Genomic DNA, 21,632 nt, shown 5'->3' with positions numbered 1-21,632 from the left:
CCTCTGTTTGGGAGTGTGAATTCCACGTGAAGAGCCCGTGTCTGTACACAAGCAGGATTTAAATTTTACTGTCACAGCAGAACTCATATCACCCAAGATTTGCTCTCAATGTCACCATTGAGCTATATTTAGATCTACCCCACAGCATTGAAGGGAGCGATCTGGTTGGAACTAAAGCTTTTCTGATATTCGCTGCAAAACAGAACTGAAGACAAAGATCTTGTGATCCAAATCCTCACAGTTTAAAATTGTCACAGGAAACACTCTCTCCAATGATACAAGCGCAAAGATTTGCATGGGAATGTATGAAAATACTGGGTGGCAGGAATCCCTACCAAGCAACTTCTCCAGTGGTTCCCGATTCATTTGACTTGTGGAAGAGCCATGTATTACCCCATCTATGATTTTTAGAATGACCACATAAACTAAAACTAATTCTGGAAGATATAAAGCTAGAACCACCAAATGGATCAGTTACTTTGCAAAGAACTGGGCAATTATGTCCTTCAGAAATGAGATACAGGAGACTTAAAGCTCTACTGCAGAGAACCTGCTTTACAGTCAATATATTATTGCATTTGCCACCTCCATTGGTACACAAAGGTGGTTAAAGATCTGATTAAAATCCGTACTACATAAACCACTTTTTGCTGACTTTTTGCTACCTCTATCACTATATATAGTGCTAGTATACAAATTCCTACTCAAGTCTATTTCCATTAGCGTAGCTAATGAAGAGTGATTCCCACCAATGAGGCTTTTGTTCTCCAACCACACTGCTGCCACAGCCTCAAATTTCCCTTCTTCTCTTTCCTTCCCACCCTTTGGATTTCTCAAACTGATGAGAAACAGTGATTCTGTGGCTCGGCTGGAGCAATGGAGGGGCTCACTGGCCAGCGAGCTGTCACCAAGGAGAGGGTGTGTGGCTTAAATTCTCCTCACCTTTCCCTGAGCAATGCAGGTCTCTGTCTCCTACCCAACCACCAGCTCTCACCAAATTAGGAGCAGCCTGATCGCCTTCAAAAATTTCTAGCAAATTGGTCTGAAGTCGTCCGGTTATAATTATTTGGAGGAACGAGACAGACAGACTGTGAGCCTTTTTTAACTCTCGTTTCCCTAGGAAACCGGCTCAGAAACAAAACAGAAAAACCCATCTCGCTACCAACCTCCAAACCCTCTGAAGAAAAAAAAAATCCTACAAAAATAAGGACCTGCAAAGAAAATCCTGCAAAAGGTACTATGAGATATTGCCTTCTACAACACCTCTAATGGTGTATTTAACAGTGATAAGGCTTTCACGGAATATTGCAGACGACTAGCAAGCAATAGTTCACCACTGGCACCTAAAAGAAGTATGTCATTGCCAAACACACCACATCACTTCGACTTGGCAGGAACGCTTGATAGAAAGCCAGAGAGTAGTGGAAAAGGCTGTTAGAAGTTAACAAAGCACTTCCCAAAAGTACTGTTTTGTTTTTTTAAGCAAGTCTGCTAGAGCATGGGTGATGGATTTACTAAAGAAAAAAGTTTTTCTTGGCAAAAAACCCCTGCTTTTTTTTGCTTAGAGCAAGTTTTCCTGTCACTCTTTAGAATTTGAACTCCTACTCCCTCAGTTTCAGAAAAATGTGGCCAGTTTCTGTTTTCCAGTGAAGAATTCCCACACAGTAATCCTGATAGCATACAAATATATTGTTTAATATGGGTCATGGGAAAATGGCCACAAATTCAACCATCATTAGAATGGAATGACTGATTTTTTTTAATTTTTATTTTGCAATAAGATGGTTGTTGCTGCAATTTTGTTTGCAAAACCAGTAGAGTATTTCTACAAATATTTATGAGAAGACATTATTTTACCTTTATTTCTCAGTGTAGTTCTGACAGAAAAAGTGCTGCATCTACAACATTTATCAGAAATTAAAAGGCAAGAAGCAGAGACACCTTACCTTCAAAGCTGTCACAGAATGAGTTAATGAAGTTATTATAATCTGATCCCAAAGTAGTAGGTATATGCAATAAAGATGTAACAGATGTTCTGTCCAACAGGGACAGAATTCCTTCATGGTAGGGAGGTGGTAATTAAAAAGCATTATGCAGACAATCTTAATATCTAAGCCTTTCCTTATCCCCTGGACAGGATCCCTTTCAGGTTAGTGACATCAAAAAATCAGTTTCATAAATGCATGTTCTTTCTGATTAAATAATAAAATACAGAAGCAAATAAGTCTATTTCTTAGTTCCCTTTTCGAGGAATATAAAATCAACTTTATAGGTGGCACAGTGGTGGATGATGAGGATATGTATTCAAAACCAGCACACAACAGAACTGTTCACCGTTATTCTCGTCAGCTACCGCTGGCACAGGCAATACCTCTGGCGCAAATCCATGAAAAGCGTGCGAAGCCCAGCACCTCTGTGCCTTGGCAAATAGTGTTTTCTCACTGCTCCTAATAATGCAACCCAAAGAGAGGTCACAAGCAGCCTCACGTGGCTCCAACTTCTAATCATATGACAGCCCACGTTCAAGACACTTCTGCTTCTCCCTATTCCCAAGCATATTATGCAAAACAGAAAACCATTTGTACGCCCTTTTAGGTCAAGAAGGGCCAGACCTGCTACTGGCTAATAATGAAATATCATTTATAAAATAGTCCCAAGTTTCCACCAATGGTTCTGGAAGGGTTCCCTGGAAGTATCTGTTGATGGGAGACCAATTTTTCCCCAAAAATTTACTATAATAAAAAAACTAAACAAACAACAAAGCCAACAAGTAGTGCAAGGTGCAAAAGTGCAGCTTGACAACAAAGTCTTACAATTATGAAGTATTTTATTCAGTGAACATGTGGTGAAGAACAATGAAAATAATCCCACAGAATATGTACAATTTTATCTATTTGATCATTTGAAAGGCTTCATCAAGGCATTCAACCCAGCTGGAAAAATCGGGTGGAAGAAGGACTGCAGAGAAAGACAGATGCTGCATCTGAGCTGAGCATTCCTTAGTAAATAAACAACAAAATCAAAACAAAACAAAAAAGCAATTCTGACACAGTTCCAAACTTTATGAGACAATAACTTAACAAAAGACCATTTATTCTGTCACTCTTTTTGTTCTTTTGTTTTGTGATTTGAGATAAAACTAGATGCTAATTTTTTTTTGCTTACTAATAATCTGTACAATAATTACTGGTGAATTAACCCATGCAATTTAGCACTATTTGTCAATTCTTATATCAGTTGTTGTTAAGAAATTCAGGAAACAATTGCTGCAACAAAAGAACACCAATGAAGGGCTTAGCAACCAAGGAACCATAGCAGTAGACTGCTGTTTATTTATATTTCACCAGTAACCATGTCTTGGCTTATCTCTTTCTCAAAATTCCATCTATTTATTTGTAAACCTCATACCTCATTCTCTTTCAGCTTTAAGGCCTTTTATCAATTCATTTGGAAACACATGGCAACTTTAGGACTTCTCACATCCTTGATGGCTTTAATTTTTTATGTGCCACATAGCACGCAAAAGCCTCTGTACTATCAGAACGAGATGAACTCTTTCAACTGATGACTGTTTAACAGAGACAGGTAATATTTTTGCAGTTCTTAACTCACCTGATGACTGCCAAGCTTGTCTTTCGTGTGTTGATCAAGAGCTGCAGCTCACAGCAAAGGCTTAATGAGATTCCTTTCCCCTTGAAAGGACTGTTCCTTTCAAGAAGAATCTGTAGCTAATCAGTGCAAGCCTCAAGTTGAGAGGATGATTATTTGAGAGGAGAAGGAAAGGAAGGATGCTGAGAGTTCTTTACAATTCCAACTAAATAGAGCTCCATTTGTGTGAAATAAGCGGCAGGGTTTGCTAAAACCAATCGGCCGGAAAGCCTTAGAGTTGCAGTTCCTGTACAAGACCTTATCACAATGCATGGGTTACCACTTACCAGTAAGAGCCATACCAGTTAGCTACAGCAGCTGAATAAGCATCAGACTCAGCTGAAATTTCTCATATGCCACCTCATATATGGAAACCCCCTCACATTGCTGCTGATCCTAAGTTTATCATATAGCACAGTGTGCCACAAGTATCAAATCATTTGCAAAAGCTGCACACAAACCAAGAGTTTGCTGGGTGTGCAAGTTACATCACAGGAAGCAAGTCGCAATTTCATGCAGTAATTGTGTCACCTGGCCTCCTCTTAATCCAGGATATCACGTATTTGTATGACTGCAATAAGATGAAACCAAGCCACTGAGTCTTCTGTTTAGTGTTTAAAATACAGGGCAAAAATATACAACACATAGCAGGGTTTTGCCAGGATACCTGAACAAGTGCCAAAGGCGCAAGCTTGAGAACTGGAAGCAAGACTGGCACAGAGCTCAACACATGCAAGTTCTTCTCCCTCCACATAAGCCATGAACATTTTTCCAGACTGCCTCAGGACTTACAGAGAAGGCCACAATCTGGAGGCCTGGATCAATCATTATCAGCTTTAAAATATGTTATAGCTGTAAGACAGTCATGTTCAAACAGTATTTCAATACAAAATTACATTGAAGAATTCTGAAATTGCTGCTGGCTGGCCATGAACTAGCAAGAAGGTGTCTGAAGCACCTGGAATGCAGCATTAAACTGAGACCTAATGCAAAAAGGTGCATTATAGCAGGCTCAGTTTGAGATTTTCCTTGGCAGTACATTTACAGCTAGTACAAACAGAACACTTAGTAAGCTACATGTCACTTGTGCACATACATACAGGCGCTGAAAAACAAAAGTCTCATGTAGATAATGCACTGCCACAAACATAGGATCAACACCTGCCTCTATACGAAGTCAAGGTAAAGAAAACACAGGTCAGGCATTCGCACACCAAACCTATGCAAATGCCATAAGACTAGCCTGAAGACTAACAGTTAACACTTGAGACACAATCATTAAGGTTTGCAAACTACATTATTTTGCTGAGTACAATATTCATAACCTTAATTTAAATTGCAGTCACAATTACGGTTGTTGCTAAAGCAACAATTCTATCTATTTAGAGAACTGGGCAAAGAAAATGAGAAATCCTTCAGATTCCATGCACAATAGACATGACAGATTTAAACTAGTAAATGTTCTAAGGTTATTTTTAAGATAAAATTTAAATGAATGTTGATCTTTCCTAGAAATGACAGCATTTTAAGGTTTAAAGTAACCTTTTCCTGTTCAGTAATGAAATAAGTCTAACACACTCAGGGGAGGTTTTTCATGCCACTTTCAAGAAACAAAACCTGTTGTCATGAAAGACCCAAAAGGGATCTGAACCCAGAAATGTAAATTGTCATCTTCAGTACCTGTCCATGCAGAATATCACTGGTTTTATTTGGGCAGAAATTGATAGAAAATCTTGTCAGAATGACAGCCGCAGTCCCAGTTGGGCTTCATGGATATCAACCCAACAAAAAGGCACACCTCCAGCAATGGAAGGCTCCCAAAACACTGAAAACTCATGCAATGCCACGTCTTCTCTTCCTACTTAACGAGCCAAATGACACCTGTCCTCCATTTTTACTGTCAGCCATCACCCTCAAGGTTTTTCAGTTTGTGTTCTCAGCTCCTTCTGTCCCTTGATATTTGTTCTCTATTTTATCTGCTCTCTCTTGATAGCCTCTCATTTCTGAAGACCTTGCCTCCTCACTCTGCATGAGTGCCCACATCTATCCTGGCAACAAAGTGAGTAGAGCATATCAAGTGTCCCAATGACACAGTCCCCTTAGGTTTCCAGACACAAAAAGATCCTGCTGTGAAGCCCCTTCCCTGTCCAAACACAGAGGAGCAGAGGAGCATACTGACCAACATCACAACAATGGCATTAAGCACATTTGGGGTTTTCATGCCCATGACCTGCAACAGCATTGGTCCAGGCCATGGTGGTTCTGCCTCTCTAGAAGACAGCAACAGGTGGCAAAGGCTGTCAGGGCAGTGCCCTTCCATTTCACACTCATCAAAAGCCACCTGGTCATACATCCCCTTTGAGGAGCAACAGCAGCAACTTGGTCCAGCTCACAGAATCACAGAATGGTTGGGGTTGGAAGGGACCTCTGGAGATCATGTACTCCAACCCACCTGCTAAAGCAGGTTCACCTAGAGTAGATCACACAGGAATTTGTGCAGGTGGGTCTTGAATGTCTCCAGAGAAGGAGACTCCACAACCTCTCTGAGCAGCCTGTTCCAGTTCCCTGTCACCCTCAAGGTAAAGAAGTTTTTCCTCATATTCAGATGGAACCTCCTGTGCTTCAATCTGTGCCCACTGCCCCTCACCCTATCATTGGGCACCACTAAAAGGAGTCTGGTCACATCCTCTTGACACCCACCCTTCCTGCAGCTCCTGGAAGTCCTCTCAGCTGCGTGGGTGATCCTCTGCAGAGCCCACAGCATGGAGAAGTCACATTGTATTGTGGGGGAGGAGATTGTTCACTGGAATGATGTCAGGTTCACACTTTCTTTTTTTCTCCATTTTGGCATGCAGCCTGCAGGCAGGGTACATACCTCTCGTGTTCTCCCCATGACTGTAGGTGCAGTGCCTGATGCACAAGCTGAGCTCTGCTGTTTGGTTTTTGCTCCAGTCAATCCTCTGGACATGCTGGTCCACTGGGGAATGTTTCTGGTACAGGCCATATCAGCACCCAATCACCCTTTTTCCCTTTGTCCCTGCCCCAGAAGCTCCAGATCTCACTTTCCTTCCTTTCCTTTTCACTTCCTTATAACTTCTGGGACGTGTTGGTCTCCTTTGAGAATAAAGCTGGGAAAGGTATTACTTGAACTCTTCTGCTGATCCATTGCTGTTCAGCTGCAGCTGTGCCTTCCACTCTGCTTTTTCAGGCAAGAAGCCTAAAGCACCCATGTTTTCTGGGGTGCAGCAGCAGGAAAGCTGTGGCAGGAAGCCTGGGCTAGGGATGTTATAGCTCATCACAAGGCTGACAGACATCTCGATTGCTGCATTTTTTTGTGGGAAAGTGTAGAGGCAGTTTTTAGGATTGAAAGATTCTGGCTATGAAGACCCTTTGGAGCTTCATATGAGCTGACATGTCAGATGAGTGTTGACAGCCTGTCAAGCAGCTGACAGGGCATGGTCCTGCTCTGAACAAGGTGCTTCAGCCAAAAGCCGAGGAACAGGACTGGCAGGCCATTTCCTCTGCAAGCTGAAAGGAAAACAGGGAAGGAACAGATGCTTCCCAAGGAGAGATGCATATTTCCTTGTTGATAATAGGGGAGAGCTGAACTCCATACTATAGGCCTTTATCAGCCTGTACTACTCCCATTCCTTGTCCTTAAACGTCTGTCCTCTCAAAACCAGAAGAGCAGAAGAACAGACTTTATCACTCTTCCCTTTGTCAGTTCTCCCTCCTTAGTCACTTCTCAGAAGAGAAGTGACACAAGATTCACCCTCAACCCTCCCTTCTCCTGCACGATGTGCTGCTGCTACTTTTCAGCTCTGCTTTTCGTTAGCAAGCAACTCAGTCCCAAGTCAGTTCGGCTTCCTGAGGGCCACTGATCCAGCGGCCAGAGGCATCTGCCAACAGAAAGAAAAAGTCAAAACAGGCATTGAAGGCCAGGTAAGCGACAAAATAACTATGCCCACCTAAAAGCGATAAATGGCCATATGCCACCAGGAGAAGAGTGAATCTCTGAATCTCCTCACTTCTAGACACTCAGCTCTGCTGTGCCTCTCTGCAAGAGCAATGTTCAAAAAAGCATTTGGAGGATGGTGTGAGAGACCTTTATCATGACTGCCCACTGCAAATACTGGCCTCCCTCCCTAAACTGATTAGCCACTGACTAACAGGTGCTACAATCATGGGACTCCACAGGGTGACAGCCACACCTATGAGAGCAGGTTTTGACCCCCAAAATTTAATCCAGTGATGGCAAAGCAAAAACAGCAGCAAGTTCCAACCCACCACACTATCCTCAGTGCAGAGAGACAACCACTAGTCCTAGCGGTCCAACATTGTGTCCCACACCCACAGTACCCTCCAGCAATCTAGGGCAGAGCACACAGAAGAGTGAAATCTCGAGAAAGCACAGTCCGTGCCTTCCTGCTCAGACAAAAGTAGGGAGGAAACAGGAGGGAGTCGGCTCACCTGGGATGTGCTCACACGTTAAGTGCCACAGCTAGAGGGGGACTAGAACGGGTTGCCCAGAGGTGGTAGATGCCCCAGATATTCCAGGCCAGGCTGGACGAGGCTCTGAGCAACCTGATCTAGTTGAAGATGTCACTGCTTATCGCACTAGATGACCTTTGAAGGTCCTTTCCAAGCCAAAGCATCATATGATTCTAGGATTACATCCCAAACTCCATCTTTGTTTTGCCCATGACAACAAAGTCAAGAGAAGTTGTCAGGCAGCAGGTGCAATGGTAGCACGTATGAAAAAGCAGGAACAGAAAACAAACTAGGAACAGAAGCAGGAACAGAAATTAGATTTGTTTCTGCATATGAAACCCCTTTACAAGCATCACTGGCAGAGACAATGACAAGCTACAGTCATTTGTCTGAGTCAAGCATGGGGACAAAATGGCACCACCTAAAGTGGTTCCCAGAAGGGCTCACAAGCCAGAAAGCAAACACTCGTCAGATACTTTTCCTTCAGGTTGCTTTGATTCACGTGCAGTGGGATGTTCAGTATGCAAGAATACACTGACTCTTGTTCAAAGTAAAACCCTCGAAATACATTTAATGTAGTGTGAGCTCCCCAGAAACCATTCCTCCAGTCCAGCTGGCTGATCCTCTTGCACCACACAAGATACGCACAGCCCAATACCAGCCAGCGCTGAGCTATGTGGACCCTTGGGTCTGACCCACCAAGACACTGTTATTAGGTTATGGGAAATAGCTTAATGTCCACACTCCACCACAATAGAAACTCTTTATTCTTCATACATGAAGATCAGAAAAATACATGCAAACAGAAAAAAATTCCACACAGTCAAGGTACATCTACTCAGCGTTTTCTTTTCAGTATGGTTAAGAAAAGCAACTTCTCACAGTCACAAGCAGCTGACACCAACAATTTGTTTTTTTATCTCAAAGGGGGTATCCTCCCCTCAGGATTAACCAGTTCTAAACCTTTCATTTGCACGAGATTTTAGCCAAACAACAATACTTATTTACAAAGTAAATTATTAAGAACTCCATTAAAATTAAAATATTGCACAGATTTTGTAAATAATTTTTTATCTGGCTGATGTCAAGGAATTTGTAGTAACAAGTCATAAAAGGTCTAAGCAGATTACTACAGAGGTGACTCCTAATCACTCCTCTCCCATAATGAAACCATGAAGCCTTTATTATTCAAAGTTACAGGCCACTGTGTGACCCCCTGTTCCAGTTAATCACAGGGGAAGTTATGTTTCTGAGAAAATAGGATTGGGCCTCTGTGGCTTGAAGAATTTCACCATTCCATCAGAAATTCCTGTCTACCAGCCCTGTAGACTGCCAAGTCCAGCTCCCTGGCTCCTGAACAGCATCAGGAGGATGAAAACCACAGGAAGATTGGAAAAATGTGCAAAGCCAGAGGCAAAAGAAAATACAGGGTCACTCAGGAAGATCATGTGCAATTCTTGAGTTGCTGATAGAAAGAAAAAGTTTCTGGGAAGTTCAGACCTCTTTTTAGACAGACCTGTAACTATTTTTCCATTATGTGAGTGAATTGCAATGTTCATGTATGTGTGATGTACGGTATGCATCTCTTGTAAGAAGAATTCAATAACTATGTTAAGAAGAAGCTTCAGCTAACACAGTAGATACAAATCAACGACCGCCTGGTGAGACTGGAGTATTATAGCCACACGTCTTCAGTTTAAGAATGGGTACAGACCAGGAAAGACAGCATAAATATGACTATTGCAGCACCTGTATTTTTTCCCTATATGGAACATACATAAATAGAAAACATCCCACAAATGGTCCTTCTCTCCCTAGCCCATTTTTCATCTGCATGCAGCCATTGTCCAACAACATATGTAGAATACAGAATCCAGGTGTAAAAGTGGCTGTTACATTGCTAAATGTATTTAGGGTGAGATTCCATAAAAGCATCTAAAAGAAAGCTATGTTTCCAATCACAGTTGAAAACATCACTCCAAAACACACCATATGCATTCTTTTTAACATATTCGAGACTTCTTATACACATACCATAGTTTATCTAAGCTTCCATCTTGCCTATACTGTATTATTCTAACACAAAACAGCAGTGCCACAGTTCAGCTGGATCTTAAGGAGACAGGCAATACCAGCAACTTGAAAGTATGTGAAAGTATGTGAAAGATACAGCTTTTTTGCAGGTATATAACTGTTAAGACATGGGCTAGGAAACTTAATTCATAATATTGACCAGGTTCTTGCTTAAGATTCAGTGAGAGGGGTGTTTTGAAGGCCATGATCCAGCCACTAGAGCACTGGACTGCCCAGGACCTCTTCCCAGTTCTGTCAGAGTCATGATACAACTTTAGATAAAGTTCTTTTTACTTTCTGTGCACAGTGTAGCCAGAAAGCAAAAAGACTGAATATTCATATTCTCATTAATTACCCTCTCAATAATATAAATGCATACACAATACATACGTGTGCATATGCATCACACCCATATTACTGATGTACAGATACAGATATGCTTATAAATACAGAAGAGAGAATGTGTGCATAAAGTCTACCATAACAAGGATCTATATACAATAATTATGGAAAGCAAAGCTTGTATTTAGAAACTAGAATATGTCTAACAGATTTTACTGGAGTCCTGCATCCTTATTAAAAAGCCAACCATGGTAAAGGAGTTCAAATTATTCCTAAATATTCTTTAAAGCAATTACATTTATGATGTAATTTATTGCATTTATTAAACTACTAACATATGGAATGTTCCTTTTATGTCCAACTGCAGGTTTCCCAAGACACACAAATAAGTTGTGTAAACTGCTACAGCAAGAACATTTCATTTTGCTGTGACTTCCAGTGGCAAGTCCTGAAGGGTTACATATTACTACAGACTGTAATTCACTTAAAACAAAATACCAAGAGAAGCCAAAATATTTCAGTTCTTCGGGTCTGCATTAATGGAGAGGACTGAAGTCCAGATCCAGCACATCCTTTATGCTGATTCTTTTTATCATGTGCATATTATTTAGTGCATATAATCAAACTAAGTTGAATAGGATACAGACACAGAGAAAGTTTAAACAAAGGGGAAGCATTAACAGAATCTGGGCTACGCAGAAGTAACCCACTGGCCTGTTCTGCCCACCATCTCACTGCTCTGAACCTGTTACCCATTCAGCCCCTCTGAAGCAATGTTTTAGTCTGTTGTACATGATCTATACACAGTCTGGTTCAAGCTATCACATGACATTAATAACCTAACAATATTTTGCCTTGCTAACTTCATTTCATGACTCCTGAGGACCAAATGGTGGTAACAGACCTGGCCAACTGGAAATACAAAAGTCAAATGCTAATTTCATTAATGTTCTTTTGCTCACAGAAATGAAAACAGGAAATTAAATAACTTCACCAATGGGGAAACAATTGCTTTTACTACTGTTAAATCAAATAATAACACCTGCAAATGCAGAGTTGCAAGGTTTGTTTCGTTTTCAGATGTACAGCCACTTGCTCTGAGAATCAGGGGCTTTTGTTTGTTTTCAATTATTTTTTTAAGTGAAGGGTGAAGAGAACAGAAAGCAGAAGCCAGGCACAAATAACTGTTTAACGTAATATAAAAAATACCTATAGGAAGAGACAGTAAGCACTGGAGTCACAAACAAATATTACATACTGCAGCAAACAGAACTTCCTGACAAATAATGCACACATATTCTGTAAGGAAAAATGCTTTCTCTACACTCAACTCACACACTTCCCAGTGTATGTCACTTCCACGTTCCATTTAGACGACTTCTTTCCCCTCATTGAGGGGTTTTTATCTATGTAAGCCTACACACAACTGAAATTTAATTATAAATTAAGAATATGTCCATGCTGAGATGTTTGACTATCAATTTTAATACGACAATTATGTCTTTTATGAAGGTTCATTAACACTTTATTTGTGTCTTTATTAGGAAAAAAAACAATTAAAATCAACCAAAAGCCCAGCCATAGCAGTTGTAATAAGACACAAATGTTTTTTGAGCAGTATAACTGGTCCCAAAATATTATTGTATAGTATCCAGAAGACTGTCAGAACTCAAAAGATAGATACACTTTCAAATTTTATCTGTATATGCATACATATAAATATATACACATACACATACCAAAATGCCTCAAATCAGAAGGTTTTATGAGTGTAGTAAATTTGTTATGCTATTGTTATACTGAAAGTATTCTCCTGGTGAAATACATGTCCTTAGACAACAACACTTAAGCAAAAAATAGTGGAAACGTTGAAATCTAACTAATAACCTTCTTTTAAAAATAATTTTTTTCACTTTGACTTTTTTTTAGAACTAAAGAAACAAATTCTTGACAATAAAGATAAAAACCATACGCCCTTGTATTCACATTATAACTTAAGAACTTCTTTGGGAAATGTGAAGCATTGCTATTTTTCATTCCATCAGTCAAAACATCTGGATTTTAGTGGTTTTACAGCACAAACGGCTTGTTCAGAGTATAGCCTTTCCCCATTTAAAAAAAATTATACCCCCATTTCATCCTCATCACATGGCTAGCATATGTTTCATGCCAACTTTATTCAAGGCCAAAACTTGTTGCAACTCATCAGGCCAATTAATTACTATAGGAATGTAAAGCAAAGAAAAAAATAAATTTGCAATCAAGTCAGTTAAAAAAAACCAAACCCCACTACAACTCAAAAACACCAAAAAAGTCTATGGTATTCTGAGAAGGGAAGAGATAAATAACTATCAGATTGCTGGTTTCTCTCAGAAGGTCATCATAACTGAAAAGGGGTGAAAGAAAAGAAATAAAGAATAAAGAAGGAGAGCTCAGTTTCTGGATGACCTGTCATCACAAGTGAAGTTTTCCAAAATAAGTAGATCAGATAAAAGCAGGAAAGAACTGCAGATTACTGAAATATTTCTCTTTCAAACAAAATATCGAAACAAAACAAACCAGCTTACCCCATAGAGTCATTGCTGAAAACATGGCTGCTTTAAATTAAGACTATTCCATTTGTCCGCACGTCCTCCTCAGGTTCGCTCACCATTTACCTCTTATTTCCAATAAAACTTGGAGATAAGAGAGATACAAGATCATTATCCATCTCTTTTTATTGATACAGAGAGGGATGCAAAATAAACAACGATTTTTTCGTTTTAGTGGGGGTGACACAATCTTCTTGTGGTTTTTGACCAGTAAACGTCTGAAGTATATACATATAGACCCTGATTGGTCTCTTCTGGCTTTGTAAAGCTTTGCTTCAGCATCAATCTAATGTGTTTTACTGTCCTCAAATTTTTTACTGTTACAAAATTCAATCATTTCCACTTAGCACTAGCATTGCCTCCAAGTCAGTGAGAAGGCAGCCAGCTGAGCAACTCTGAAGTGAGGATTAGCCAGCAGAGAGCTAGAACAACATTCAAACTGCAGATAAAGCTATTGAGAGTAAGTTGCTAAAAAAACATGCACCCTTTCCAAGGCATCATCTGCACAGTGAAGGAATGAGTCTTACAATGGGACAGCAAGGCAGGTTGAGCTCAGGAGCTGGATGAGCACACCAGGAATGAAGCTACAAGCTACAGTCAGGGCAACCTTCCAGCACACTGCCGCTAGCAGGGGAACGATCCTGTCCTTGGAGTTTTGCTGACCCTGCAATGACTCATCCAATTGACAAACCTATTCATGTCTTCTTGACAAGTAAAAAATGTGGGGTTTTTATCAATTTAATTCAGGTGAAATCTGGTGTGATTTCACTTGAGAGAGAGCAGCAGTCCACAAGCTTTGGACAGCACAGATGACTAAAGAACAGAGCATAGGATGACACTGTCAAGCAACAACACTGAAGACAGACTGTGATTTCTTGGAAGAGGCCACCTCAGCTGAAACAAGACAGATAAGGCTCATAAACAGACATTATAAAGCCAGCAACTCAAAAGGAACATACACACCTCAAGGTTTCGAGGTGCCTTATCAAAGTGCTCCTTATTCCTCAAGTGCCAACCTACACTAAATGATAACCCCTTGCTACTGTCAATTATCACACTTGCTCAAAAAGTAAAGGACAGTGCCAAATCTAACCATTTTAGTTCTGAAGAACCATGCAGATTGTCAGTTTTGTGGCACATGATGGAAACTGATGGGTTCGTCGCAGCCTGCTTTCCTTGAAAGCTTGGGAAATCTTTCTCTAGACACTTTGCTCCCAAGAACATCAACTGTGTAACACTGGGAAACATCAGAATGAAGGTTACACTTGCAACCTTGATTCTGTGCTTTGCATCTATGCATTATTTACACAGTACTGAAATAAGTGATGAAACACTACTTTCCACTGGACATCCACATCAGTGCAGAGCAAGACACAAGTTCAGAAATGAATAAAAATATTTAATAAAGGAGCATACATTCCTTAAGCTGTGTATGTCAGAAGGTAAACAGTAACCAAACACCGTAAACAAGAAAAGTTAAGTTTTTGGCTGACATAGTAGAGAAGTGACCAGCAGGACAGAATTTTATCTCCATTGTTACAGTGATGCTAAGGGAATGAGTTTGTAACAGTGTGAGCTGATTTAAAGAAGGTCCTTTCCCTTTTCCTGACTGCACACTCAACCACTTCTACCAGCTCCAGCATTCTTCAGACCTTTTCACAAGACACTGATTTGACAGAAAATAACCAAACAAAAAGACTGCATAGCCTTCTGCCAGATCCATGAGGTAAATCAATTCACAGAGCTGATACGAGGCAAGAGAGGGGAACAGTATCTCCCCACACAGAGCTGCAGAAAACTTATGTCCACCTAGCTGCCTGTAAAACTGCAGTTAAAAAGATATACTACATTCTGGAAGCGATCTCTGATTATCTGCATATCAGATCTGAGAATACTTGCAGTTCTAAACTGCAAGTGTGGCCAGCATCCATATTTACACCTGAAGTCAATGAGAGCTGCTTTTGGAACAGGTGGAGAAACATTAAGGACCTGGAAAACTTCTGGCAGTAATCTGTGTATTAGCTCCCACTTGCAACATGGAGATAATCACATGCTTTTCACCATTAAGATTAAATACTTGTGAGAGATACAGTTATCAGAGCAATAAATGTTACAGAAAAGCCTCAGAGAAAAATAAGTCTTCAGAGCCAGGCTCACTAGTCTTGTAAATAAGGTCTAGAATACGGATACCGTAAAATACTCTGCAACAGCTCATAATTTAGCATGGCTTATTCTAAAAATGTAATGAAACAGAAAACCCGTGGAAAAAAAATATGTCAGGATATACAGACACACTCAAAGGGCTAAAGTAGATTCACAGAAGACAGACTTCACAATCCAAATCTACTTTTTACACAGCTGTGAGCATTTCATTTTTAGTAGCCTTTGAATCCTCACAGGCACAGGTGAAACACTCATCCTTAACTTTGGTTATCTGCAGAGGTTATTTCTGAGCAAAAAAATAAATGAAGCAGGGATGCTGTCACCATTGAGAAAAACCTGAAATGTTGTAACACTATGCAGGAGGATGTGCACCTTCATACAGACAACGACATGAGCAGGGAGGGAGCTGCATCACCACAAGCTGTTGCCCTGTGAATCCTGAGAGCACACAGTCATGGGTGATACTGAGGATAAAGAGCAGGAACAGTAGCTCCATCCCATCCTTGTGTGCCTACCCACTGGCATCATCAGAGACTGGAGTGATGGGTATACAACATGCCAAAGCAGAACTCAGTGGAAGCTGGATAATTTACACCCTTTCATAAGGCAAAGAAATTGATAAAAATAGTTCTACTCACAGTCTCTTTAAAACCATAATAAAATGACCTATGATGAGTAAGAAAAACGTATGAGTGTGCTTTACAATAAACCTATCATTTAATCAGACCTGGAAATTCTGGGTTTAACTTTTTTGCTCTGTGCCAGACAGCCTCTGTGCCTGAGGCAAGTCACGTTGCTATCGCATGAACTGGTCCTTTCTCCATATGGTGACAAAGATGAGACTTCATGAGGTACCAGAATGCACATGCTAAAGCTTGTAAGGCAGTCAGACAGAATAGTGACGAGCATCCCAGAAAAACCCATAGAAGCATGTCCTCAATTCATTTTCACTAATGACATGATGTGCAGTACATCTCAGTAAAGGTTGTCAAACTATCAATGGACATAAACAGTTCACTTTGAATTAAAAAAAAAATACATACATGTATAAACTGCAATACATAAACATGAAAAAATTCCTCTTCCATTTGTTTGACGTTCTCAATAACTGCAGTGCATCCCAATTAGTGCGACAAAACCCATAGGAATCTGTGAGTACTGAAGATAAACACTAAGAAAAGCCTGCAAAGCCAAAATTTCTCAGCTCCCACATTGCCTACAAAAGCGCACCCTTGTCCAACCACCTATGCCAAACCTCCGCCTTTTTCTAAATTCAAACTCACTTGCAGCAAGTTTTAAAAAACAACAAATTCACATTAGTCTGAGCTGAACATACTGAACTGCACTAGAGGTGCCACATCAAGTGACGCACCAGCAGCTCTTTGTCTCGCACAGTGAGAGACGTACGTACCGCTTCAGCTTTTCCTTTGACCCAACTTGCAGAACAAGAGAAGCAGCAGCGCGCTGCAGGGCAAAAAGCACAGAGGCTCTACCTGGCATCCTGCCCACGAGCTAGAACAGATTTTGGTACCATGTTGTTTTATATATAGCAAGGAGCAGGTCCCAGCCTTCTGCTCAGGCTTCAGATTTCCAAATGGTGTGAGGAGTAATTGCTTGTAGAACAGGCTAATTTTGAAGTGAAAGAGGGCACAGGTGATGGTGTGAGCAATACTGGCAGAGATGCCTGATGTCAATCAGGAGGGAAAGAAATATCTATGGACTGTTATGTGAATTAAAGCAAAACTATTTCAGATAGAAAAAAAAAAAAAAAAGGTAAAAATTGCATGAGACTGGACCTTCACCCCTTTGGTGTTTTATATCTTCAATGTCTCCCACTATCCTGTTACCACTCACATGGGTGAACCTATAAATATTTGTAACCACATCAGAGTTATTTAAGGTGAGTTATCAAAACTGAAAACACTAACTTTAACCTCTCAAAATACTCCTGAGGGAGCACAGGGAGCAGAAGGGGAGGAAGGAAAAAGAGCAGTAAAGTATACAACCTGGCAGACCTGAATTGCTTTACCATATAAAACCTGGATAAAATGCACATTAAGGAAAAAAAAATGTACGTTAGAGCAAGCCAAAAAAAAAAGGGGGGGGGGGGTGAGGGTAAGGGTGTAAAGGACCAAAAATTTACAGAAAATTCTCAATAAGATCTCTGCATGTCAGCATTATGACTGAAAAGAAGGCATTTATTTAAAGAAACTAAAGATATTTTAAAAGGTTAACTATTACACACACTATTAGAAAACCACTATGGAGCAATTAACGTGTTAAATTGGATAGAAAAAAAAATCTAAAGAAAAATACTGTGTACTTACTATCATTTAGTGTCGTGAAGTCCAGGAATCGATACTCATAGCAAACATCTATCTTGGTTTCTACCTGGGGCCTCTTCAAAGTTGAATAGATATTACCAGGTCGTTTTTCATCATGCTTCTCTAGTTTGTTCAATCCACAACCCATTTCAGCAGCTCCTGATACAAAAAAGGTAGGGAAAGGAAAAAAGGAATAAGTATTAAAACCACTCACTTTGGGTTTCTTCTTTCTGGTTTCTTGCAACACAATGGTACATTATGGTGATTTTTAGTTTTTAAATACAAGCTACCTACAAACTATATGTAATTGTATAATTAAATGCTCAGATAGTAACTGAAGTATATACCACTCATATCAACCATCAGGCATACTTTTATTTTACTGGAAAATTGACAGTTTAATGTAAGTGTTTTACATCTTTCACATGTATTCAGTAGTATACTCCAGAAGACACATATTCCATGATAAAAAGTGCCTGAAAATGCAAAATAACTTGCTAATATAAGGGTTGACAACTTAATAACAATTTGTACATTTGCAGTTACTATGAGAGCAGATAGTACTATCTTTTACAAAGATCTCTGTAACATTCAAATCAATATGTAGACTTGTAATTCAATGGAAGAAGCAAGCTTGCGGAGAACTAAAAACTACCTGACTTCCTTCCACCTCATTTTTTCAGGTAAGCCACAGGAAATAATGGCACTTTGCAGAATTCATCTTCAAACTAGGAGAGGCACATAACCACAGAACTGGACTAGATAAATCTAGGTCTCTTTAATAAGCTGCCAGCCTACAGCGTTTTAAAGGATTACTCCTGACAACCATTTCTGCTACACATTTAATGTTTCTCAATATCCTGCACATTACGGCTCATCTGAGTATGGAAGAATGGAAGAACTGCTTGGTGAAAATACTCAGATGATCCAAATCCTCTCATTCCTCTTCAACAATGTTGGTCAGATTGACGCAAATTATTTCAACCAGCAGCGAGCATAAGAAGATAAAAAGACACACCAGCTGGCACCTGAGGTTTTTCATCACAACCCACTCAACATCCTGCGTCCGCCTACACGGAGAAACTCTCACTTCAGGGACGGAGAGGAACATGTAGAACCAAATAAACACCCAGTGACAAAGATGGGGTCCTGTAAGCATGGGATCCATTCAGTGTAAATGTGCTGCATGAAGCATCATAAAGACCTGTTGTTCAGCCTCTGTGTAACCTTCAACAGGCAGCAACGAGCACCTGAAAAACGTCAGTCACAAACCAGGGCCGCTTTTACCTTGGCAGTTAATAAACCTAAAGCAGAGAATGAAAAACCAGTTCATGTTCTCTGTCTACAAAGATGCACTTTTAAGCTTATGCTGCAACTTCATCCCCAAAAGGGTTTGGAAGTCAGTAAAATTTCCAGCCCAAACGTATTTGGAATCTACTTGTAGAAATTTATTTATACTTCTATTGTGCTTTAACTTTTGTAATTTCTGTCCCTCCCTCATATTTCCTTGTGAAGTCATATTTTTTAATTTCCCCTGTTCCTTCCAGTGTTCCGCTAGGATAAACGTGCCCAAGACCTTTCCCATCACTTGGAACACAGGACCTCTGCTCCCTTCACAACCCACTCACTCTCATTTGCATTTACTCCTGGTTTCATTTCACTACGTGAACACAGGTGACCATATGCTCAAAATGAGATCTTAACAAAGCCAATTAAAACAACATTAATGCTTCTCTGGCTCTACTGCAAATAACATGACCAGTGCACCTAAAATCAGTCACAGCTGAAACACATTGAGTTTACTGTCAGCTTCTCAGTAGCCAAAGAACCCATTTATCTTTATTTTTATGTAACATAGCTAATTGAGGAGTTCCCAACCTACAACACAGGTCTTTGCTCACCCCATAGCTTTGCTCTATTCCATTGCCTTTCCACTACTCAGTAACAATCCCATCTCATGCTTCTGCAACTGTGTAAGAGCTGGAATTCATTTCAGGCTTAACAATGGAGCCCAACTTCACATCACTTGCAGAGTCCATAAGTGAACAGGTACAGCTTATTACAAAGTCACTAATAAATACATCAATATAGGACTGACCAACACATTAAACCTTAAAAAAACCGCCATAGTAAATATTTGATCACATGGAAGCTGGAAGCAGAAAGAACATTTACTAAAAAGACCTTCAGCATCAAGAATAGGTGATGTTTCAAACATATTCCTAATTTTAAATATTTGGGGATTCATGAAACAGATAACAACCTTCCCTGCTTATTTCGGCAGAAAACTAAAAACTACATTATTTTAACCATTTCTGTAAATGAAAGCTAGGAGGTTGGGATTTTTTTTTTTACATTTAAGGTTAAAAATCCTGAAGATTTTTTCCTCTTCCCCAAAATGATATTTTCTACTTTTTTTTTTCTTTTTTTTTGGAATGACAACTACTCCTATTAAGTAAAAAAAGGGGATTGTTCTTTCATAAATACAGCAGTTTCTTTCTTTTGCTTAAGTGTAAAATGTTATTTACTTTAATATATAAAGGTAAATTGTATATTAATGTGCCTAACAAGATACAATGAGTATTTCCATGGTCTGCAATTGAACACATCCAGAAGTACACTTGTGCTTGAATACACTGTGGAGTAAGGAATTCAGACAGCAACCGTAGAGAGTGTATCAAATTTCATGTCTCAGTGATGGCCCAGTAACTCTTACACATCTTAAGTGTATGTTATGGCACTTTGTAAGGAAAAAAATTCCATTTCAGAGGTCATTAAGCAGCAGTGCCTGCAACCCTTAGTTAGACAAAGAGTCTGAAATCCACAGGACTCTTCAGACAGCGAGGGTTGCAGAAGGAGGCCCTAGGGACTCAGTATTTCACATCATGGAGAGTTTTGCATTCTTTCCTAAACTGGGGTGAAAGTGCTAGAAAATACAAGCCTGCTCTTCCAGCAGCAGCCATGGACACTCTCCTGTGCTTCTCCAGCAAACATCTCCTTTTGAGAAAACCAGTTCACCTTCATTGTCCACACAAGTAGTGATCTCTGTGAACAGCACCAACTCACAAGCCATTCAGCATGGAGATTCCTGCCCACTCGAGACTGGACTGAAAACATACATTTTTTGCATTAATTCAATGAGTGACTGCTTACCAGAAGATTGATTTTCACCTTCCTCATGCTTGGCTAAAACTTCAATTCGTGTCCTTGAGGATAAATACTTCCTAATATTTCGTTAATTATAGACAATTATATTTATGTTACTAAAGCACACATATGGAAAATGATGCTTTCACTTGAATAAAAATGAGGCGTCAGTAGAAAAAACAAGTTTCACAACATCACAATCTTTTCCACAGCAATTAGGATGCAAGCACTGCAGCAGTATAAAATAGATCTTAAGAAATAAAGTTCCTACTTTAATACAGGAGTCTAAGCATTAAAAAAAATCCAGAGATGTATGAAAACTTAACGTTTTCTCAAATATACCAACGAAGTGTGTATGACAAGTAATCACTGAATCACCAGATTCTGCTCAATGTTATCCCACAAACTTCCCAGTGGGACAGCTTGCTTTATAACCTTCCAAAGATTTTTAACGTTAGTTATTACCCTCTTCCTTCCTTTCCTATGCAGCAAAGTTCAGCTGTTCAAAGTCTTTCCATCCTCATTTGAAAACATCTCCTTGCTTTTCAGTTACTAATCTAGCTGTCAACAGGACACTATTCATCTTAATTTTCTACGTGGAAGTTATCAAAGAATTCTGTAGGAAATGTTCATCACTGATGCATTCAAAGTAATCTAAACCCACTTCAATCTCCCTTTTCAGCAGCTATATTGTTTTGCTATAAGGGATGCTTAAGGTTACTGTACTACAGATACTTATCTTGGCTTTCTATACCCACATGTGAATTCTACCTTTTTTATTCAGTATTAAACCAAAATATGACAACTCATGTTCATGAAAATATGAAAATATGACAACTCATGTTTAGAGTAA

The 21,632-nt window shown here is 39.8% G+C and overlaps 1 protein-coding gene across 1 annotated transcript in view; it reads right to left on the bottom strand.

The window, feature by feature from the left end:
* Positions 1 to 17,780, bottom strand: part of RFTN1 (raftlin, lipid raft linker 1) — a gene marked incomplete at both ends in the record, with an annotated part of 85,296 nt that extends 67,516 nt beyond the window's left edge. The window contains one exon of the mRNA XM_080364195.1: positions 17,636 to 17,780. Coding sequence (XP_080220321.1) covers positions 17,636 to 17,780 — 145 coding nt within the window. The remainder of the gene's footprint in view (positions 1 to 17,635) is intronic.
* Positions 17,781 to 21,632: the final 3,852 nt, after the last annotated feature.

The sequence above is a fragment of the Nesoenas mayeri genome, assembly GCF_963082525.1.
Source record: "Nesoenas mayeri genome assembly, chromosome: 2".
Classification (NCBI taxonomy): Eukaryota; Metazoa; Chordata; class Aves; order Columbiformes; family Columbidae; genus Nesoenas; species Nesoenas mayeri.
Note: the sequence above shows the minus strand (reverse complement) of the source record. Positions and strands in the feature narration are given on the sequence as shown.